At 36.3% G+C, this 24,290-nt stretch overlaps 2 protein-coding genes across 3 annotated transcripts; one reads left to right on the forward strand and one right to left on the reverse strand.

Annotated features, from left to right (window-relative positions):
- Window positions 1–10,590: 10,590 nt before the first annotated feature.
- Window positions 10,591–15,386, forward strand: LOC104246746 (WRKY transcription factor 72B-like). Of its 2 annotated transcripts, none has more exons than XM_009802623.2 (6): window positions 10,591–10,884; window positions 11,212–11,298; window positions 11,883–11,966; window positions 12,687–13,250; window positions 13,556–13,669; window positions 14,159–15,386. In XM_009802623.2, the coding sequence occupies exons 1-6, from the start codon at window positions 10,762–10,764 to the stop codon at window positions 15,119–15,121; spliced, it is 1,935 nt and encodes a 644-aa protein (XP_009800925.1). In that variant the 5' UTR covers window positions 10,591–10,761; the 3' UTR covers window positions 15,122–15,386. The 2 variants fall into 2 exon arrangements, with proteins under 2 accessions (XP_009800925.1, XP_009800929.1); XM_009802627.2 differs by having other exon boundaries at window positions 11,886–11,966.
- A 7,324-nt stretch (window positions 15,387–22,710) lies between these two features.
- On the reverse strand, window positions 22,711–23,265 carry LOC104246760 (uncharacterized). Its single transcript, XM_009802643.1, has one exon. The coding sequence runs from the start codon at window positions 23,263–23,265 to the stop codon at window positions 22,711–22,713; it is 555 nt and encodes a 184-aa protein (XP_009800945.1).
- Window positions 23,266–24,290: the final 1,025 nt, after the last annotated feature.

Raw genomic sequence — 24,290 nt, forward strand, 5'->3', positions numbered from 1 at the left:
AACTGAACGGAGAAAAAAAAGAGTACAAGACATACTTTCAGTATCATCAAGGATCTTAAACAATAATACCTTTTGAGGTGAGTCGCATTCAAATTGCTTGGTAATTTTACTCCATCTTCATTTTCCAACTGATATGAACCTTTAATAGTTATTGAAATTTGTAAGGTCCTTCCTATGTTGGTTCTAGCTTTCCAGCATATACTTTTTTGGTACTTTGAGTTGCCTTCCACAAAACCAGATCTCCAACTTTAAAATATCGAAGATTTGCTATGCGATTATAGTATCTTTCCATCCTTTGCTTCTGTGCCACCATACTCACATAGACTAAATTCTGACGCTCCTCAAGTAAATCTAACTTAATCAATATTGCTTCATTATTCTCCTCCTCGTTTGCCCGAAAATACCTTATGGTCGGTTCCCCAATCTCCATTGAAACCAAAGCTTCTGCACCGAACACAAGGGAAAAAAGTGTTTCTCCTGTGCTTGACTTTACCATTGTTTGATATGCCCATAACACTCCCGATAATTCTTTTGGACAACTGCCTTTTGCATTATCTAATTTGTTTTTGAGGTGTTGAATTATCACCTTGTTGGTTGACTCTGCTTGACCATTAGCACTTGGATGATATGGGAGGACGTGATCCTTTAGATCTTCAGTCCTTCTAGAAACTTTATAGCTTTGGAACCTATAAATTGTGACCTATTGTCATAAGCAATTTGTTTTGGTACTCCAAATCGCAAATGATATTATCCCAAATACAAACAATCATTTCTCGCTTTCTAATCTTTTTGAAAGCACCTACTTCAACCTACATGGTGAAATAATCAGTTAAAACTAAAAAAAATGTTACATGTCCAGGCCTTTGAGGTAAATGACCAACAATATCCATCTCTCATTCATGAATGGTCATGGTTACACCACCAAATGCAGAAGCTCCACCGGCTGATGCACCAACTGAGCATGATATTGATACTTTTCACATTTTTATACAAATGCCCTTGCGTCTTGTTCCATCCGGGGCCAATTGTAATCGACCCTTATTAATTTAGGAACCAATGAGTCTACACCGTAGTGATTTTACAAACCCCTTCATGAACTTCTCTCATCACATGATCAGCCTCCGATGTACCTAAACATCAAGCCAACAGTCTTTGGAAAGATCTTTGGTATAATTGACCACCAACACGATAATAACAAGCAATTTTAGTTCTTAGCGCCCGGGAGGCTTCAAAATCTTCAAGTAATTTTCCATGCCTTAAATATTCTATAAATTCATTTCTCCAATCCTAGATTAGGTTGGCCGAGTTAAATTTGCAATAACCATCTATGTATAGGATTGAATGCGCCAATTAAACAACTGCATCGCAATCATCTCATTTCATTTCAAGGGATAACCTTAAATTGGCCAATGTGTCCGCCTCCATGTTGTTTTTCTTTGGGATTTGAATTACCGACCACTCCCTGAACCCGGGAAAGTAAAATTGAACTTTATTCAAGTACTGCTACATTTGTTTTTCTTTAGTATCAAAGATTCCATATATCTGATTCTCTACCAATTGGGAGTCATATTTTATTTGAATCACCTCGGAACCTAGTCCCGATACTAATTCAAGTCCTGCAACTAAAGGCTCATACTCGGCTTCATTGTCAATCAAAGAGAACAGTTCTAATGGTCTTCTAAGGGTCTCCCCCGAATGATTCATCAGTACTATCCCAAGATCGAACTTTTTTACGTTGGAAGCTCCATCTGTTAACAAGGTCTATACACCGGAGATGGTTCCCGATACCGAAAGTACTTCTGTAGCAGCTAAAGGCATTATTTTCGGACTAAAGTCAGCCACAAAATCTGCCAAAACTTATGACTTAATAGCAACCCGAGATTTATATTCTATATCAAATTCACTACTTTTAACTACTCATTTGGCCAACCAATCCGATAGTTCAGGTTTATAAAGGACATTCCTTAAAGGAAAGGTCATCAGGATGACTATTGGATGATACTGAAAGTTGGGTCTAAGGGTTTGAAAGGCAACTAGGAGAGCTAGAGCCAACTTCCAGGTGTTGGTATCATGTTTTCGTACCTGAAATTATCTTACTAACATAATAAATAGGGAATTTCATACCTTCCTCCTCCCGAATAAGAATTGCACTTATCGCAACCTCTGATATCGATAAATAGACCAACAGTTGCTCTCTCTCCTTTGGGTTTGAACTCAAAAGAGGGATAGAAAGGTACCTTTTCAAGTCCTTTTACTCTTTCTGGCATTTTGGAGTCCATGAGAAATTATTTTTCTTCTTAAATAGAGAAAAGAATCAATGACATTTCTCCGACGACCTTGTTATGAATCTGCTACGGGCCGCTAGCTTGCCGGTTAGCCTTTGTACTTCCTTTACACTTTTCAGCTGATCAGGTATATCTTCTATGGCCTTAATCTTGTCGGGATTTATTTCAATCCCCTGAGAAACCAAGAAGCCAAGGGATTTCCCGGACCTAACACCAAAATCGCACTTCCCAGGATTAAGTTTCATGTTATGTTTTCTCAAGATGTCAAATGTTTCTTGAAAATGGTATTAAGTGATTCTCTTCACTAAGAGACTTAACCAACATATCATCAATGTAAACCTCCATAGTTTTTCCAATTTAATACTCAAACATTTACTAACGAGCTTCTAATAAGTGGCTTCGGCATTCTTAAGCCCAAAATGCATCATATTATAGCAATATGTGCCAACTTTTGTGATGAATGAGGTTTTTTCTTAATCCTCTGGGTGTATTTTAATATGGTTGTACCCAGAATATGCATCGTGAAAACTCATCAATTCATGTCCAGTCGTAGCATTGATCATTTGGTCGATGTTTGGCAATAGAAAAGAATCCTTATGGCAAGCCTTATTCAGATTTTTATAGTCTATACACATTCTAAAATTATTATTCTTTTTAGGTACAACTATTACGTTAGTTAACCAATCAGGGTATCTTACTTCACGTATAGAACCTATGTTTAACAACCTGGATACCTCTTCTTTTACAAACCTATTCCAGAGAGAGGAAAGTTAGGGTCCGAACTTAACTTGTAGAGAGTCACATCCACTGGAATACATGTCATATTAGAATGAGATCATGCAAAACAATTGAAGTTAGCTTTTAAAACTCAAATTATTTTAAGTCTGAGTTCGGAACTCAACTACGTTCCTAGGTAAACCTTTTTATCCGAGAACTCTATGAACATAACAATTTGTTCAAGTTCCGCTATGGTCGACTTTGTCGCATCTGTTTCTTCTGGTACCTAAAAGGATCTATGCACCTAATAGTAGTTCTATGTCTCCTCTTCTTTGTTACTTTTAACCGGCTGCGGAAGGTTAGTAGACAATGGTTCCTATAGTTTCTATTTGCTTGTTGCCTTGATGCTGGATAAGGTGACTGCATTCATTTCTCTCACAGTAGGTTGATCACCTCTAATCTGCTTGATCCCATTCAGTGTAGGAAACTTCAACAATTAATAATAGGTCAATGGCACGACCTTCATTTCATGAATCTATGGTCTACCAATGATCACGTTATATCCCAGATCACCATCCACCACCTCGAACAAAGTGGCTTTCGTTAAGTATTCAACATGTGTGGGTAGTAAGATCTCCCATCGGGTCGTTACACTCGTTAAATTGAATCCAGCCAAAAGCTTTGTTGCTGGAACTATATTTTCGGATAACTTTGCTTGTTCCAAGACGCTCAATTGAATGATATTGGTTGAACTATCCGGATCAACCAAAACACGTTTAATTTTACAATCTAAAACGTAAAGATATTACCAGAGCATCATTGTGTGGTAAAATTAGGCCATCTGTATCTTCTTTGGTGAAGGTGATTTCATCTTCTGATGCTTCTCGTAGTTTCTTGCCATGAGTTACCGATATCGCTGCCGAGAATGTCACCCTATTTATTTCAACCCCATCAAAAATCATATTTATCGTTAAACGGGGTGACCATACAACTATTTTCTCTGGTTCCATTGCATCTCGATTTCTCCCATAATTCTCTAAGGTGACTTTTTTCAACAAAGTCAAAGCTTCCTCACGAAGATGTCGATAGTCCCCAGTCTTGTGGCTATGCTTTCCATGGAATTCAAACTACAAACTAGGATCCTGGGACCTCGATGCTTTGGTTTCAGAGATTTCCTTCTTGATATTTCTCATAGCTGGTACCAATTCTACAAAACTAATGTTGAAGTTGTCATCTGACAACCAGATCTAACAACTAGGTACATCATGAATCCTAGTACCCCGATAGTTCTTTATCCTATAAAGCCCTACTACGACCACGATTCGTCCTTCTATTCAATACAAATCTTTCCAATGACTAAAAACCTTTAGTTCCACACCTATCAGCTCTTTCATAAAGCTGGAAACTACCCCTGGATGACCTCCGATTTGCATCAAAATCACTTTTAAACTTTTCCTAATTCCGATCGCAATTATGATCATTGGATGACACCAAATAACTCAATTGAGCATCTTTAATTCTAATTTTTGATTCATAATAATATGGATATTTACCCATGTGGTTGCCTGAAACTCCAACATGCTTTCCTTCAATTTCCTAGAAGCATCAAAGCTTAAAAGGAATGAGATACTTTTGGTGAATGCTTCAGCTGCCCACTCATCTGGTACTGCTAGCAACATCATCCTCTCCTTTTAAAATCAGAGTATGAACTTCCGCAATAATTCAGATTCTCCTTGAGTGATTCAAAATATATCTTCTTTTCTAGATTGGACTTTCCTTGCCCCAACATGAGCTTTAATAAATAAATTTGCAAGCATTTTGAAAGTGTCAATCAAATTTTCAGTTAAAAGCGAGTGCCATGTTAAAGTACCTTTTGCTAAGGTTTTGTCGAATTTCTTCAGCAGGACAGATTCGATCTCATGTGGGGCCAATTCATTTCCCTTTACAGTCGTAGTGTAAGTTGTGATATGTTCTTGTGGATCCGAAGTTCCATCATATTTCAGAATATCTGGCATCTTGAATCTTTTTGGAATCAACTACGGGGCCACACTTACAGTCGTAGTGTAAGTTGTGATATGTTCTTGTGGATTCGAAGTTCCATCATATTTCAGAATATCTGGCATCTTGAATCTCTTTGGAATCAACTCCGAGGCCACACTTGGTTTGAACGGCAATTGCGCATATTTCTTTGAATCCGGTCCCTTTAATATCGGTGGGGCCCTCGGGATCTGATCCATCTGCGCATGAAATTCTTTAGCATTTTGATCCATCCGATCATTCATTTTTCTCATGAATCTTATGAGCTCGTTGCTAAAGGGATTATTTGTGTTGTTGTCATTTTCGGATCCACTACCTGCACTACCTGTTTGATTTTCATTAACTCCAAATTCCTCCCTCAAAGCGATGTTACCGGTTCTTGATAAGTACATTTTACCTGATTTTAATATATCACTTTCCTCGCAAAAGTATAAAAATTATCATGTTTCTTTCACAAATTTAATTTGATTGCACAAAAAATGCTACGAGAAAAATTGGTGCACAAGCAATAAAACTTTAAGAAGAAAAAAAAGGGAAACAAGCTACGACAAAATACGGACTGCATAAAATCCATCTACCATAACAAAGTGGCCGTAACCAGATTCACAAAATAAAAGAATTTTTCATAACCAAAATAAGTTGTTATAACCAAACTAACTTGTTTTGGTTTGATTATAAAAGCATACGATGAAGAAGGAGAGGAGGGAGATCAGTAGACAACAAAAATCCATTTCAGAGTCTTTCCTTTGCATTTCAGTGAGTTGTTTAGTTCTTTGAATTTTCATCCAGTCATTACAGTGGCTTTTATTTCTAGTTCCTAATAAATCTTAGCTTTGAAAATTACTCTATATCCTGCTTTTAATTAAATAGGGGGAATTATTCTTTCTGAATATTTCTTTCTATTTTCTTATCTAATGGACAAGAATATTTTCATTAGCAGTATTAGCTCCAGTATGAAGTAACTTTTCTTGTGTTGGGAGAAAGACAGATCTTAATATTTCTATATAATAGTTGATATTATTCCTCAAATTCACATGCTTGAGCTAGAATTTATTTAACTTTTATTTGCTTTTACAGTTAGAAGTTATTTAATTTATTAACATTTATCCATCTTGTATTACATATTAACTATTTATTAATTTTGTAATCGAGAGAGGCAGAAGAAAATAATATAGTTAAGTGTAGTATTGATAAATATTAATATTTATTAAGTAACATCTATCTCTTTTATGTTATAATTAATTTTACACTTTTTTTGTAATCGAGAGATGCGAATAGTGTAATAATCAGTTATAACAAGTAGGGTAATCGAAAGGGACTTACTAACAAGAGCGTGTTTTAGTTCAATTATATATTTCTGGTTCTTTAATATTACTAGTTTAAAGATTAATTTGTATAACCGAAAGGAGTGCGATTAATTATTCAACTTAAGTAATAATATATATATTTGTAATCGTGAGAGGCATTTATACATTTTTGAGAAATAGAAATTGAAGAATAATAATTCTACTATATAGAAATATTAAGTGAAGTCAAGATCCTAACATCTTTTTATTATATTTGTGAAAAAATAAAATATTTTCTATTGCTTTATTCGTGCATTTTTAGTTAGTTAATTCACAACTCAACTCTTTCGGATTTTCTTGAATAGCAATTAAAACAAGAAACATCTGTAGAATAGATAAACCAATCTCTGTGGGTTCGACATCTTTCTAAACTACAATTTGACAGAGTATGAGTTTAAATAATATACGCCAGACACTCGTCAGTTCATTATGTTGTTTGATTTGCGGGCACGTTGGGAGGGGCTCGAACTCTTCCATTGGAATTATTGGAGGCAACCGAGAGTGCTTGTTGGAGCTCAGACATTATTCTGTCATGTCTTCAGAGACGATTCATGATTTTCCTTTGTTGCGCTCTCAAAACTTTCATCGCTTCAACAACAAATTCATCATCCATATTATCAGGAGTTGGACTTCTCACACGCTAGGGATTTCGTTCTTCGCGAAATGGAGTTACCTCATCTCCGTCTTTGGGGGTTTCACTGGTTGAATCATCACATTGATACCCACCACGAAACATATCCTCACACTTCTTATTTTTTCCAACATTGAAAGAATTACTCACATCATTAGTTGTCATATATATTTTTGCTTTACTAATGAAAAGCCTCAAAATGCGTTAGTAACAAATGAATGGATCAAAGTAATATCATAATTGTCTATGCCCCACGGTGGGCACCAAACTGTTTACCTGAAAAATAGTACAGTTAAATTTGTGACGTGGTTTAGAAATATGTGAGTTAATTTAATCCAATAATATAAAATAAATAAGAGCAGAAATAAATTAATTAAAGAAACTTGAAGAAAAACACAAACCTAACTGTGAAATGAGCTTATCCGGAAGCAATATAAGAACAATATATAGAGCAGAAAGAAAGAATATTATTAATAGAATAAGAATTAGTTTATCCATTTTTGCGTATAGATATTTTATGTCTACAATGAATATGAATTCTTGTATTTATAGCCCAATTCAGGAAGATAAGATCCCAAAATTAAGCTCTTCTTTAATATAAATAAAGATCCCTCTTGATGGCTGCATAACGGTTGAGTATAAATGCAAAGATTCTTTGTAATGAGTGCTGATTGAATGTTGTCTTCTCCAACCGATATCCTCTTTTCAAAGTTTCGTCCCTGGTTCCAGCGTCTTCGGAACTCACACAACGCCGGTCACATATTCGTAACCGGTGCCAGCTATTTGCTGACTCATATCCTATTTGTCTTCACTGCCACAGTGTCAACTCAATGAGCATCCACTTGTCATTCAACAAATTTACCGAATAGATTAATAATACAGACCTCTCTGTAACAATATCTTTATATAACAACACTTTACGGTAAAAGCTAAGTTTTTCCTGAACCAAATTTCATGTTCTCTTATAATATATATTTTCTATAGCAGTAATTTTCTATATATATAATATCCAAAAATATCTTAAACAAACGAGGTTGTTATGAAGAGTTTTGATTGTAGTGCAATGTTTATTTGAGTGTGCTGTAATTTATAATATCTGGTTAGATTAGCAATCTAGCGGTCTGAAGCAAGGAAAGAATAAGTTACTCTACTATTAATAATGGGAAAAGACCAAAATTGTTCATATACTATCGAAAATTAGTCACGTTTATACCTGTTTCTACTTTCAGTCCAAATATACACTTACCGTTAGTAAAATATACAAAATCGTCCCTAATCCTAATAGATTTCCAACGTGACAGCAGGACCCTCACTTAATGTGCCAACTCGGCAAATATAAATCCCAATTGTAGAGACACATGCTCATTTTTTTGATCCCTCCCTTCCCGTTTATACTCATTTCTCTTTACAAACTCATACCCGACCCACTCCCCCCAACTGTTTATTCTTTATTCTTTTTATTTTCATTTTTTCCTTACATCCTTCTATTAGCACAATTCCACTCAAAATCAGAAATCCAAGCAAACTTTCTGGCAAATGAAATGAGAAATTCGTCACCGGAGCTCTAACTTTCCAGATTCAAGGCACAAAGATTTAAACAATTCCATTCCGTCTATCTGATTTTTGTACAGATCTATGTGTACGTATGTGTTTTCCAAATCTATTATTTTTTGGGCCAATGGTGCTCGTCGGCATTTTGATTTTTTGACCAGGATCTGAATATAGGTAGGCAAAGAAGGTGAATCGTGGTTAAAGAGTTTTTGAGTCAAGTGGCTTCCGGTGGTGTTCAGACGGATCTAATTTCTAGTGGTGGTGGATATTATTGGTAGGTGGCATGCGGATATAGTAGGAGGGAGAGAGAGAGATTGTTTCTAGAGATTAGCCGACTCGTTGATATCGCAGGCACCGGCAAAGGGACCATTTTTTCCGGTGAAATTTTCCACTATAATGGTGGAAGGCAACTGAGTAGGGAGAGAAAGGGAAGGGATTCTGATGGTAGGGAAAGGGACAGAGAAAAAAGAGAAACGGATAAAAATATGAATTTAGAATAAAAAAGAAATATTAACAAAAAAAGGTGAGGTGTGAGTTATTTAATTATGTGGCATTTTTATTGTGGGGTCCTTTGCCAAAGCGGACAACCATTAGGGCTGGGGTTGTTTTTGTCTATTTTCTTAACTGTAGGGATTTATTTGGACCGATAGTAGAACTAGGTATAAACATGAATAATTTATTAAAGTAGAGGGACAAATATGGCCTTTTTCCCATTAATAATATTCATCAACTCTTCGGATGGACCATAGTTCACCTGGCGAGATATATGCCATGGTTCTCAAAATTTACAATAAAGATATTAAATTCCTTAGCTCCAGGGCTCCCCCAAGATTTTTTAACTCATAGAAGATTTAAGAAATTAATAAGAGACCTTCCTTCCATGGGAACTGAAAATTGGTAGTAATTGAGTTTTTTGAATGACTGCAACAAGTATAGACAACTGATTTCTACTGTCAAATCAACAAAATTGACATTAGAAAAGAGGGGGTAAGTGGGATACCGAGCCCTCGAACCCCTTGCTATCCAATGGTAGGTTAGCTTCCCCGACATTCGATGGCCCATTTGAAAGGGCCAACACAATTTGATGATTTGATGGACTTTCTTTATTCTTGTGAAGAATCTAAGTTCACTTTTTTCTTAAGGGAGGTAAAAAAAGAAGAAAGTATATACGTCTTAAAGCGAACTTAGATGACCTTTCTGTTTTCATTTCCTCAACAACAACCAAATAGGTATTATTTCGTCGGTAAGAGTTTCCCGATTCAAAGGTCGACTTGTAGATTCATCAATAATTTTTTTCGTGTGAACCAAAGAACGTTTGACTTGTAAATATTCTCCGAGTTTAAATTTTGTACACTAAAAAAATATAACTTTTTACATATCATTAGATTAAAATAATCGATAAAAATTGATAACCTCAGCAAGCACCTTAATATTTTAACATGAGAAATAGAGTTAAATAATTACCATAAAGAGGCAAGAGGTATGAATATAGAGAAATTTTGGTATGGAACTAGTGCTTTACCCCTTAGCGAGTTACTATATATGAATAAATCCAGATTAATCAGGCCAGTAAGCTTGGAATACCTTAAAAAAATTAAAAACTTGTCACAACCGGTTAAAATGCATGAGTGTATTTCTTAACTTTATTAGTGTATATGACTTAAATTCACCGCGACTGCTAAAATTAAAGGGTGTTACTTACCCGTTTGACCGGCAAATAATGTGGCCATGTGACTTCCTCTAACGTAGGAAACTTCAACAATAGCTGTTGCAAGTTGCAGAGATAAAGAGAAAATATAAAGCCCAGAGATGGTGGGAGAGACCGACCATTACGGAGTATAACTCTCTTTCTGACATGTTACAAATCCTATCTAAAAGACCTAAACGTTGAAGTTGAATTCTTCTTCCAGCCGTTTTTTAATGAGTTTTTTTTTTTTCCAAGTAAGACAATATATAAAATATTACTAGTATATTACTTTAAGTTGTGAGCAATTGGTGCATTGACATTTTTGTTTGTGTGCTGTTAAGCCACTGAGTTTGAATCCTTTAATTAGTTTAAAAGAAGTCAAACACTGCTGCCTCCCCTCCTAATTATAAAGAAGGCTACTATTTCTCTTCAAATATTGCTAAATTTTTGAATTCAGACAAAGAGATATAGCTAGAGAAAAGGAGATAATAAGAAGATAAGGTCCATATGCCATATATGGAGGCTTCTTTGAGAAATTCTATTCACGGGGCTGTAGTCAAAGAGGAAAACAAGAACAAAGCTGAATCTAGTCCTGATCGTGAAGGTTGCGCAGAAAATATTTGCCTTAAGGTATTTCTTTTAATAACACAGCACTGTCTATGATCTAGATATTCTGTGTTTTAAATTTAGACTTATGAGCATAACATGTTGTCTACAAGCTTTGTTGATCCAACCTTTTAAGTAATCTCTGCATCGTTCTTAACATATGAACTATTAAATCCTAAAAAAAATTGGAAATCTGCGCATGAATTATTATCTTTAACAATCCGATCTTCTTCAGATCGATGTTGATTGATCACATGAACAAACATGAAATAGTTAACGTGAGTTTGTTATATAAGTAGCACATCTTTATCCATAATTTAGTTCTAACTTAAAATATTTGTTGTGCTTCAGGTTGGGAAGGGAAGAAAAGAGCGTGAGGATGATAAGTCAAAGCCATCTTCTCCTCAGCACAAGGATTTCACCCTTGATTATAATGAGGTAAATAAATTATGAGTGAAACAAAATCATTTTATACTGATTCATGTCCATTATATCATGGAGTTATAGTTCGTACTAGAAATTAAACTTAATTTATACATGCATGGTTGAGTTATCTTCTTGATAATTGTTGATTTCACCAAAATAAAAATAAAAAATATGAAGTTGCTTATAGTATATGTACAGTAGTAGTTAGGTTAATAACGTCACAGTTATGAATATGTCAAAATCTTGATAAAATTTTCAAATAATTTTACAGTGAGCTGGTAGAACAGAAATATATATATAGGTGCAGTAAAAATGTGAAACCTAATTAATTGGAGGCTCCAGACGCAACAAGCCGACCAACTTGTAGCTGAAATGTTTTTGTAGGAAAAGTTGTAAGTAACCAGCAGCAAGTTGTCGCACTATTTTCAGCTTTTTCTAAACATTTGACCGTTGAATTATTGTATGCTCTAGTCATCCTTACTAATCGATCCAGATGCGATTTTTCATGACTTTTTGACAAAAACTGTCAAAAAAATCTGTATATACAGATTTTTTTCTCTTATCTTATTAAGCAATATCTAACTTTAATGCTTCAGCAGGGAGCTGCTGTCATGGTAAAGAGAGAAAGATCGCCACCAGAACTCAACTCAATGGCATCTTCATCAACTCAGAAAGAACAGGTCTGAGTTTATATGCATTAATTATTAGTATAGGTATATGCCAATTACTTTGACAAGTTGAATATTATTATTAATTTATGTTTTGGGTTACTCTGGGATAACAGACTAAATATAGTAAAATTTAGAAAGGATTTTGACATGATCGGATCCGAAACACGGATTCTTATATAGTACGTATATTTCAAGTAAACATAGAAAATTTCATATTCTCTGGTGATGACCCCGCTAATAATTAGTAGCTATTTGATGAATACATACACATTTTTGTTTTCTTTCGCATTTTGGCCTTTTCATTTATTTGCTATATTTTACGATGTTGAAACTATTTTTCTGGCTTATGTTGCTACGGATCTATTGTCTTTGAGTCGAGGGTCTCTCGAAAACAGACTCTCTATCCCTTCGGGGTAAGGGTAAGGTTTGTGTATACTCTACCCTCCCCAGACCCCACTAATGGGATTCTAATGAGTTGTTGTTATTGTTATTGTAATATAAATGAACTAATCCGTTCATAATACAAAAAAAAATGACATATTCAATATCTGATTCTTAGTGTATATTTAATTCGCTTAATTAGCTAGACACCCGAACCCTAGCGCATTGTACTAGTTACTGTATTGGTGTATTGCTAGTGAACTTATAAAGTGGGCTGTAAGGTAGAAAAAACAAACTCAATCAAGAGGCACAAATTCTTATTTTGTGTGTGTGTGTGTGAATTTGTAGAATGATCAGCTTGCATCGGCCAAAGTTGAAATGCGAGAGGTAATGGAAGAAAATGAGAGGCTGCGAATGCACTTGGATCGAATCATGAAGGATTATCGAAACCTTCAGATGCAATTCCATGATATTGCCCAAAAGGAAGCTGAAAAATCCAGCAGTACTGTGAATACAACACATCATGAATCTGATCAAGAAGCTGATCAACTTGTTTCTCTTAGCTTAGGAAGGACATCGAGCGATATAAAAAAGGAAGAGTTGTTTAAAATCTTTAGCAAAGACAAGGCTCATTATAATAATGAGGAAGAAGAACATAAAGCTGGGGGATTAACACTAGGATTGGATTGCAAGTTTGAAATGTCTGCTAAAACAACTCCTACGACAGAATCTTCACCTGTTAATCTCAGCCCAGAGAATAGCTTAGAAGAAACTAAGGAAGAAAATGGAGAGACGTGGCCACCAAACAAAATTCTCAAGACAATGAGAAGTCATGGAGATGATGATGTTTCTCAACAAAACCCTACTAAAAGAGCTAGGGTTTCTGTCAGAGTCAGATGTGATGCCCCTACGGTAAGGATTTACAGTGCATGCACTTTTTGAAATTAGTGGAGTGTGTGTATATATATATATATTATTGGTTTCTCCCCCGGTGTCCGGTATCCGTATTGGGGCCCGACTAAATCTGGATCGCGCCGGGAAGTCCGACATTGGGGGTAAAACACTCCCTAACAAAGGCAACTACATACCCAGAGTTCGAACCCGACACCTCTCATTAACTGGTTAAGGTGTTAATATTATGAAGTAACGAATACAATCTAATCTATGTGTTATGTTACTGATGATTTTTCCTTTAATTTTTTTGTCATATTGATCAGATGAACGATGGATGCCAATGGAGAAAATATGGTCAAAAAATTGCCAAAGGAAATCCATGCCCTCGAGCTTACTATCGTTGCACAGTAGCACAATCTTGCCCAGTTAGAAAGCAGGTAATGTAAATGTCATGTTACATTGAATCTATACAATTAATTTTAAATTGAGCTATATATATAAAATATATATAGTTTGTGAATTTTTTTTAATGCTAGTGGCAATTCATGACCTTCTGAAAATTTGCCCTACAAAAGCTTATTTATACCTTTTTATGGATAAAACTTACTCCCTCCGTTCGACCACAAATTTTAAAAGTTTTCATTTTTTCTTAAACTCCGTGTCCAGTCAAACAGGTTCACATAAATTGGAACGGAGGGAGTATATATACTGACAACGCATAGTTATAACATTTTTAATCTATTGTAACATTAGGTTGTCTATTTTATTTTTCAAATTACTATAGTATCTTTTAGGTGACATGATCGATTAATTTACATTTTGTTTTACACCGTAATCATGCAAGTTTTATATATCATAAGGTACTAAAATTGCTTTGCTACTCTACAGCTAATTAATTGCCACAATTTTCTTGGTTTAATTTTCAGGTTCAAAGATGTGCTGAGGACATGTCAATATTGATCACCACATATGAAGGAACACACAACCACCCTCTTCCTCTTGCAGCCACAGCAATGGCTTCCACCACGGCAGCAGCCGCTTCCATGCTCTTGTCCGGTTCGTCCAGCTCATCAGACCCAAGTCCACAAGTAACCGCCGCCGCCGCCACCACCACCACCTCAGCCAATCTCAACGGACTCAACTTCTATCTATCTGATACCTCAAAATCAAAGCCACCATTTTACTTCCCAAATTCATCCTTCTCATCATCATCTGCACCTAATTCCCTCCCTACAATAACTCTTGATTTGACTTCCACCTCATCCTCATCTTCCCTTTCTCATCTTACCAGAATGGGTAGTACTAGTACATTCCCCCCAGCTAGATATAATAATAATTCGTCCGCAAACGTCCTCAACTTTAGTTCATTGGAATCCAATCCTCTTCCTATTTCTTGGAGCAATGGAGTGCTTAATTATGCAAATCAAGCCTATAACAAGAACCAAAATATTGCTTCTCTTGCCTTCTCATCAAGACCAACTCAAGAAAATCTTTTCCAATCTTATTTACAAAGAAATAATACACAATCTTCTTTACCACCAGATGCAATTTCAGCTGCAACAAAAGCAATAACATCAGACCCAAATTTTCACTCTGCATTAGCTGCTGCTCTTACGTCAATCATTGGAAATACTGGCATTGGAAATAATTCAGCTGGCCAAAATAATCTGAATCATGTTACTGAGCCATTTCCAGTGTTATCCAGTCTCCCGTCAAGCTCAAATCCAAATAAGTGTTCTTCAAATTTTCTGAATAAACCAACTTCTTCTTCCGCAAATACACAGTCTGCAAATAATAACTTGGTGTTTTTCACGCAACCTAATTCTTCATTGCCATTTTCAGCACCCAAGGGTAAATCTACCTCTCCTAGTGATAATAAGTTTGATTAAATTTTCATGCTTGGCTTCGTTGGATTTTTGCTGGCTGAAGCAAGGAATTAGCTAACTAATTAGCAGCATTAATCATCTGTTGAGTACTTCTTTTTTGTGATCTTTTAGACGTAAATAATGCAGATAGAGTTTGTAGATATATTTAGTTTCATAAGCCCAATTGACACTTTGAAAGCTGAAGTGATCACTACTTTAATTAGCACTTCATTTTGTTGTTATAACTTGAATAATATGGTTGTAAATAAGATTCTTTTACTGTTGTGGAATATCGTGGGTTAACTAGCACACAATCATACACAAAACAAATAGAGAAGAAAAATCAACACAAGGATTTAACGAGGTTCGGCCAAGCCTAATCCTCGGGGCAAAAACAGAGAGAGTTTTCCACTACGAATGAGAAGAAAAGCACAATACAATCTATAGAATCCCCAACTACAACCCCTATATATAGATCCCAAAAGGTCCCAAACATATATGAGAAAGGTTTCCCAACTTGTCAAGGACTGTAGGTTTTCCTTTCCCAATTCTATTAGGACAATGAGTTTTCCTAAACCTATAGGGAATATGGGTTTCCTAAAAATACAAGAAAATAATTCAAGCCACAAATAACAAATCTTCCCCTTGGCTTGAATTCTCTTCATTAACAGGAACAATGTCTCTCTACCTTGTCCTCAGCCCTTGCAAGGGCTCTATCCATTTTCGCACGCATCAACCAAGTCTAGGAAACACCTAAACTTGTTAAGAGACTCAATCTCTTTACTCATAACACTAATCCGTCGATTTGGTTCTATACTCGGAATACCTTCTAGATAGCTATAACACTCAAACACATCAACGGTCTCTGCAACTGCCAGCAAATCCCACTGGATTCGTATATCCAAGAAGATTCCCATCAACTACGTTTGCAAACCTTTACGGTCGGTTGATCACTCTCTTCTCCCTGCCTGTTGCAATGCTATATGGTTGTTGTTGCGCAGGTGCATCAACATTATCGTCTTGATCAATATTTTGCACCTTCTCCACTTCCTCTACTTTAGAACTACTGGGCTGAGCTAGTGGAGATTCAATTTCTAGCTCTATGCGGTCACTGACACCATGATCTGTTTCTGCTATTGCCTTCTCCCTCTGACAGTCCAGTAAGGCAGATTCATTGAATGTTACATCCCTACTGATAATTAGCCCTGAAATCTTTTGATCTGTGCACCACAACTTATAACCTTTCACTCCAGTTGCATACCCTAGAAATATGCACTTCTTTGCCCTCGGCTCAAGTTTTCCATCTCTCACATGAGCATAAGCAGGAGAACCAAATATCTTTAAATTTGAATAATCAGCAGGCGAACCGAACCATACCTCAAAAGGAGTTTTGAACTCAACAGCTGTGGATGGAGATTTATTGACCAAATAACAAGCTGTATTGATTGCTTCAGCCCAAAAAACTTTGCTAACACATGAGTGTGAAAGCATGCTTCGTGCCCAATCACAAAGCGTTCTATTCATACGTTCTGCAACACCATTTTGTTGTGGTGTTCCGACACAAGTGCGGTGTCTCACTATGCCCTCCCTGCTGCAGAAATTATCGAACTCAGAATTGCACAATTCCAACCTATTGTCAGTTCGAAGACGCTTAACTTTTCTTTCCGTCTGCCTCTCAACCATCGTCTTCCACTTAACAAATGTCGAAAATGCCTCATCTTTTATTTTTAGAAAATACACCCACACCATCCTTGAGTAATCATCAATCAAAGTCATAAAATACCTGGCACCACTCTTGGAGGGAACTCTGTTTGGACCCCACAAGTCAGAGTGTATATAATCTAACTTGTCTCTAGTCTTGTGCTCGGCCTTCTTGATGAACTTTACCCTTGTCTGTTTACCAAACACACAATGCTCACAAAAATTCAAAACTTGATTTTTGTACCCATTCAGCAAATTCTACTTACTCAACAAAGACAATCCATTATCACTCATATGGCCAAGTCGCAAGTGCCACAACTGAGACTGATTCAGATCACTTTTCGCAGAAGCTACAGCAGCTTCCCTTTCAACTACACTGGCCTGAAGATGATACAATTTAGAATGTAGTTTACCCTTCATGAGTACCATGGAGCCTTTACACACTTTAAGTATTCCATTCTCGGAGTGAAATTTATACCCTTGATCATCCAAAGTCGAAAGAGAAATCAAATTTCTCTTTATCCGAGGAACATGCCAACACTCAATGTTTCTGATAATTCCGTCAAGCATTCTTAATTTGATGTTACCAACCCCCTCTACTGGTAATGGATTATCATCTCACATATAGACAGTCCTATTCATTTGTTTGTAAGTTGCAAACCAATTCTTGTGTGGACTCATGTGGAAAGTAGCACTAGAATCAAGAACCCAAGAATTTTGCCCATGACTAGAACTCACAGCACAAACTACCCCTACATAATCACTATCATCAGAATTATTGCCAGTGTCAACAATCTTTGCCGAATTATCTATTTTCTGCTTCCCTCTTTTCTCCTTCAGCTTAGGACAATCTCTCTTGTAGTGACCTTGCTCCCCGCACTCATAACAGTTTTGCTTCTTGCTCTAGACTTTGATCTTGCGGTTGACTTTTTCCTGTTAAAGTCCTTTTGTTATGTTCTTCCTCTAATCACAAGACCCTCGTCCTCAATTCTGTTGTCTGGAAACCTCTTTTTCAACTCTTTAGATTTTAGTGCATTACTAACATCTTCTAGTGAAATGCTATCTTTCCCATATAGCAGTATATCGACAAAAGTATCATAAGACTGTGGTAAAGAACATAACACAATTAAGGCTTGATCCTCACTCTCAATTTTGATATCCACATTCTTCAGGTCCATTATAATTGAATTAAACTCATCAAGGTGAGTTTTAACAGGTGTACCTTCATTCATACAGAGATTGTATAACCTCTTTTTCAGGTAGAGGTGGTTTGTCAGCGATTTCTTAGAATACAGATCTTCCAGCTTCTTCCATGCCGTTGCTGCAGAAGTTTCTTCAGCAATTTCCCGAAGAACGCTATCTGTAACGCTCATGAAGATCGCACTCAAAGCCCTGTCCTTCAGGTCTTCCTTCTGTGACTCTTTCATATCTTCAGGAAAATCCTCATCAATTGCTTTCCATAATCCTTGTAACACCAGGGACGATTTCATCCTAATCTTCCATAGACGGAAACTAGAACCTCCGTCAAATTTCTCTACTTCGTACTTTGTTGAAGATGATGAAGACATCTTAACCCTAAATTATGTGTAGAAACCCGAAACTTGCTCTGATACCAATTGTTGTGGAATATCGTGGGTTAACTAGCACACAATCATACACAAAGCAAATAGAGAAGAAAAATCAACACAAGGATTTAACGAGGTTCGGCCAAGCCTAATCCTCGGGGCAAGAGCAGAGAGAGTTTTCCACTATGAATGAGAAGAAAAGCACAATACAATCTATAGAATCCCCTACAACCCCTATATATAGATCCCAAAAGGTCCCAAACATATATGAGAAAGGTTTCCCAATTTGCCAAGGACTATAGGTTTTCCTTTCCCAATTCTATTAGGACAATGGGTTTTCCTAAACCTACAGGGAATATGGGTTTCCTAAAAATACAAGGAAATAATTCAAGTCTCAAATAACATTTACAAATGTGGATCTCTTTTTAGTAGATGGATTAATTGTGTTGCACGCCTACCTGTTTGCAGTTTGGAGTATGATATAACATTGGTAGTTGAAACCCTTTTTTTTTCCTTCAAAACGGTGGCTTTAAATATGATATGAGGTAATTCGAAGTAACCGAAGGACTTAAGGTGAATGGCATATGATATTCTTCTTTTTCTCTTTATCTCTTTCATGCAAAGTACAAGAAATGATGCTGAGGAGCACAAAATATAGCAAGAAATTAATACTCGCTAGTCAAAGATAGTATAATTTAATTATCGTCTCCAAAAGAATTCGATTTAAACAGTGTTCGGATAATCTCTAGTTAATTTCTATCCAGGAAAATTAACACTTAATTGGGATGCTATCAACTACAGTTAACTCCTAAAAGTAAAGTGTTGGTTCCCCTAGTACACGCAAGTATACGTGGCCGTCAACTAATAAAATGACTTAAAAGTCGGATGTCGAACCCACAGAGTCTTAGATTAATCGTTAACTAAGCTAACTAAAATCAATTAAATGTCCAAGATAATCAAAAATGTTATTTTTCTACTAAACTACTTTTTTATAAATTGAACAAGTAATGAGCTAATTTATTAATGATGCTAATGAGTGTTTTTGGATTTTACTCAGAGGAGATGAAGATTGCAGAGTTGTGGTTGATTTATTAATCCTTTTAAGTTTAATAATCACACTTGTTAATCTAGATTATCAATGGTTGCTAGTTGACCAGATCGTTTATATGAATAGCATGTTCCCACAGCACTACTTGCCTATCCATGATATATCATTCCTATATTTCTATAGTGTTGAGTCTATCATGAATGAATATAATACAGTATTCAACTAAGTAAGACTGTTAGGTATATTCCTATCCTAACCGCAAAATTATTTCCCGAGCCACGGGTTTAAAAATAAGCTCTCTTTAATTCTACTCTAATCTAAACGCGCTTTTCCAAGCATAGCATAGATAGAAGGGTAAATTGGTAGCTACAACAATTCACAAGTTAAAAACTAGAATTAAAGAAACAACCACAATATGATAATCTGGATTAACGAAGATGTAATTAATAAACGTCAATAATCAGACCAACCACAACCCTAGAAACTAGAGTTCGTAGCCACTTATGTTCGTAGTAACAATTTTTCAAGTATTTTGCATAAACAAATTACAAAGAAATGATGAAGGAATGAAGAACTCGATGATTTTCTCCTCCAAAAGTTATTTTATGTGATGTTCTTGCTTCCAAATAATGTCACCAAAGTCTTCTCTCCTTTCAAAATAGTGTTTTCCCCTTAAGATCACGTTTTTAATGTATTTCTACTGGCTAGGGTTTGTATGGGGCGAATTGGGCTTCTCCTAATTCGGATTGGAGAAGCTGATTTTTTCTACTTTGGTTCCGATCTAGCGAAGTGAACCTCGCTTTACTGTCCGGGACTTTTTTGGTTTCTTCTGCTCCGGTCCCCGTCTGAAAAAGTGAACCTCACTTCGCCATCCGGGACCTGGGCACCAAACTTATACTTTCTCCATATTCTTCCTTTTTTATTTTACTTTGCATGTAAACTTTCCAAATCACTTACAATTGATGCCTACACATATAAATACCATTATTTAGCTCGAGTCACACATATTCACACTAAAGTTAATAAGATCGAGGCATAATGAAAGGCAAATTACATGCAAAAATATGGATTTTTAGCCAAACATTATACCACCCCACACTTAAGCTCTTGCTCGTCCTTGAGCAACCTAAAACCTTGCTAATTAAACAATGCAATGCAAGACATCATACAACGGAGGAACATTTAGCAATTCAACACACTACACATATGATCATGGTTGATACCAATAATTTAACCGTTGCATACACATTCATACTTCCCTAACTTTCTCATGCCTGAATAGTGGTAAACAATTTAACACACTCAAATAACCTACCCATAACCACCCAACCTCAAAGACTGACTCGTCGCCAACAAGCACTCTCAACTCGTGCATTCACCCAATAAGAGATGTTAATAACGTCTCCTATCAGTTATAGAATCATGTGCCTCACCAAAGAATAAGAGAGTATTTCATCAACAAATTCAAATGTGCATTCGAATATATTTTAAGGACATCACATACACGAACAAAGAACCACTCACTTTCACGAAGAAATTTGTGTGCATCCTGCAGTCGTACCATAGACTTGTCTGTAGTGTATATTTCTACTAATTTAAGCTTGCCAAGTCTAAGATCAATTAGGTCTTTGCAGGTTGTAATGCAAGCTGAAGGACGGAAAAGATATATTTTGGTATAGTGACCCACCCTCGTACGCACTTTAATGCACTACATTTTAACTTTAAAGTGCACACTCTTCATGACCAACTCAAGCCATGTTATGAACCATACACAATTTAGCCCTTTCTCTTTAAACACATCTATACATTTACTAGCTCGGATCAAGATGGATGGGAGATATATTTTCTATTTTTTTATTTTTTTCTCTTTTTGTACTTTCTTTGCTTTTCTTTTCTGCTTTTTTTTTCCAACACTCTCCATAAATTTTAGTGTGTCCAGCTAATGATCTCAAAACATATGTGTACCCTTTGGTCTTTCTATGATTCCACTTAAAATCTAACTCAACTCCCACCTTATTCTTCAGTGACTTAAGTGCTTTCGGAGGCATAGGTTCAACAAGGTTTCAACTAAGAACAAAGTGGGATTCGGCTTGTAATGTGGGTTCCAAAGATAATGTTTATAGGCTCAACTGGAATATCTAAGGATAATTTTCTTTGAAATGGCATAATAGCTCAATGAGCGATCAAAGAAACTCCTACATCATCTCCTAGACTTACGCGACTTAATGATTTCGCTTTATCTAATACAAGGGGAAAGTTCTAGACTAACACAAGATAACACAAAATACAATTAATGCCTCACATCACACAATACATATGACCTATTTAGGACGGTACCATTCCAACACTCAAGTCAAAGCAAGTAATCATAAATTCAAGAAACATTAAGCAATAAAGCACTACATAAACAACGAGTCAAGAAACTGAGAGAAGGCGTCATAAACAAGCTGTTCAATTTATCTATGGCATCAATTTTCATCAAAACATAGAGGTAATCTGCATTATGCGGCCTAACTATGGTAGCATCAAACAAGTCAAAAGACATATAGGATCAATCAAGTTTTCTTCCTTTTATTTTCTAAACAAAAATAAAAATACTCGGTTCAAGATACATCCCTTGAAAAAAATCGATAACCAAAGAAAAACTAAGGGGGATTGTTACCTACCAACGACGAACTAAAAGAAAGAAAATATTTTTGGATTTTTCATAGGACTGTAATCCCTCAAGAAAGCTGTCCAAGAGACCCATCGTTGGAAAAAGTCCATAGTTTTTTTGATTTTTTTTTTTTGGAATTTTTTTCCTCAATAAAAGCTACTAAAACTACTACTAAGATACTACACTACTAATTCTACTAACTAGGAAATAAAAATAAGAAGCTAAAAATTAAAGACAAGAAGTTAATGTTAATGCAACTACAACTATACCATTATACTCTGACAGTCCCTCACCCCATACTTAAAAGGGTACAGTGTCCCCAATGCACAAACAAAGTAAAAAAATAATAAGGGTGGACAAGAAACTTCCTGAAAGGCCAAAGGCCGAAGCAATACGGATCACGAGGTACTCAAATTTCCTCCAAGCATGGTCCTTTGTATAAGCACCCCACACTTAGTTCTCACCATCCATCTCGCTTTTGCACTCTTCCAATAGCTTTGTTTTCTATGTTTGTAATCCTACAAAATAAAAACAAACACTATAAAACTAATATAATAAAAATAAAAAATAAAAAAAGCAGTAAAGCTGGGTTGCCTCCCAATAAGCGCCTGATTTAACGTCGCGGTACGACACAAAATCTCACCTAATCGTTGGCAAGTAGCACCTTCGACTTATGACGATTAAAGTCACCTCCATAATAGTGTTTTACTCTTTGTTCATTCACTATGAACGTTCTCTCGCCACCTACAACGTGCAACTCAATTGCACCATGTGAAGTGACTCTTACTACCTCAAACAGGCCCGACCATCTCGATTTGAGCTTCCCCATAAAGAGTCTCAACCTCGAATTGAACAAGAGCACCAATTGGCCCGGTTTGAACTCACGATTGTGGATATTCTTATCATGCCAGCGCTTGGTCTTTTCTTTATATAACTTGGTATTCTCATACGCATGCAAGCAAAACTCATCAAGCTCGTTCAATTTCATCAACCATTTTTCACCCGCTAATTCTGCATCAAAGTTTAACTTCTTTATTGCCCAATAGGCCTTGTGCTCAAATTCCACCGGTAAATGGCATACCTTCCCATAAACCAGCTTGTAAGGGGAGGCTTCGATTGGAGTTTTGTAGGTGTTCTGGTATGTGCATAGAGCATCATCAAGCTTTGCAGCCCAATCTTTCCTACTTGCACTAACCATATTCTCAAGAATCTATTTTATCTCTCTATTTGACACCTCAGCCTATTCACTAGTCTGAGGATGATAGGCGGTCGCAACCTTGTGTTTGACCCCATATTTCGCTAAAAGATTATCCAACAGCTTGTTATAGAAATGGGTACCCCCATCACTTATCATTACTCTCAGAGTGCCGAACCATGTAAAGATATGCTTTTTCACAAAGTTAACCACAACCTTGACATCATTGGTAGGAAGAACAATGGTCTCCACCCACTTCAACACATAGTCAACGGCTACAAACATGTAATTGCACCCATTGGACGAGGGAAATGGACCCAAAAAATCAATTCCCACATATAAAAAATTTCAATCTCTATAATACCATGTAATGGCATCTCATGCCATTTTGGAATTGTTCTCGTTCTCTAGCACCTATCACACCTCCTCACGAACTCATGGGCAACTTTAAACAACCTAGGACAATAGAAACCCGACTACAACACCTTGGATGCCGTTTTGTTACCCGCATGATTACCATCATAAGGGGACACACGACAGTCATGTAAAATAACATTTATTTCAGATTCGGGTACACATCTTCTCATTAACTGATCAGCACAAGATTTGAATAGAAACGGCTCATACCACACATATGATCTCACATCTCGCAAGAACTTCTTTTTAGTATGAGGATCAAGGTCAGGTGGCATTTCTTCACTTGCCAGATAGTTCATAAAATCTGCATACCATGACACCTCCCTAGTAGTAACGGCCAACAATTGCTCATCCGGGAAGGTGTCCTTGATGACATCTCCCTCAGCTGCATGATTACGAGTTTCTAACCTAGACAAGTGATCGGCCACTTGATTCTCTGTTCCTTTATGATCTCAGATCTCCAATTCAAATTCCAAAGACAGTAAAACCCAGTGGATTATCCTTGGCTTAACATCTTCCTTTTCGAACAAATACTTGATGGTTACATGGTCTATGTAGACAATGACTTTGGTGCCAACCAAATAATCCCTAAATTTATCGGATGCCCACAC

Source organism: Nicotiana sylvestris, chromosome 6, assembly GCF_000393655.2.
Source record: "Nicotiana sylvestris chromosome 6, ASM39365v2, whole genome shotgun sequence".
Classification (NCBI taxonomy): domain Eukaryota; kingdom Viridiplantae; phylum Streptophyta; class Magnoliopsida; order Solanales; family Solanaceae; genus Nicotiana; species Nicotiana sylvestris.

Bases quoted from the DNA above. Each gene is read 5' to 3' on its own strand.
- LOC104246746 (XM_009802623.2), top strand. From the start codon at position 10,762: ATGCCATATATGGAGGCTTCTTTGAGAAATTCTATTCACGGGGCTGTA. The intron at 13,251-13,555 runs GTAAGGATTTAC...CATATTGATCAG, and splicing joins TCAGATGTGATGCCCCTACG to ATGAACGATGGATGCCAATG. The intron at 13,670-14,158 runs GTAATGTAAATG...TTTAATTTTCAG, and splicing joins CTTGCCCAGTTAGAAAGCAG to GTTCAAAGATGTGCTGAGGA.
- LOC104246760 (XM_009802643.1), bottom strand. From the start codon at position 23,265: ATGGTTAGTGCAAGTAGGAAAGATTGGGCTGCAAAGCTTGATGATGCT.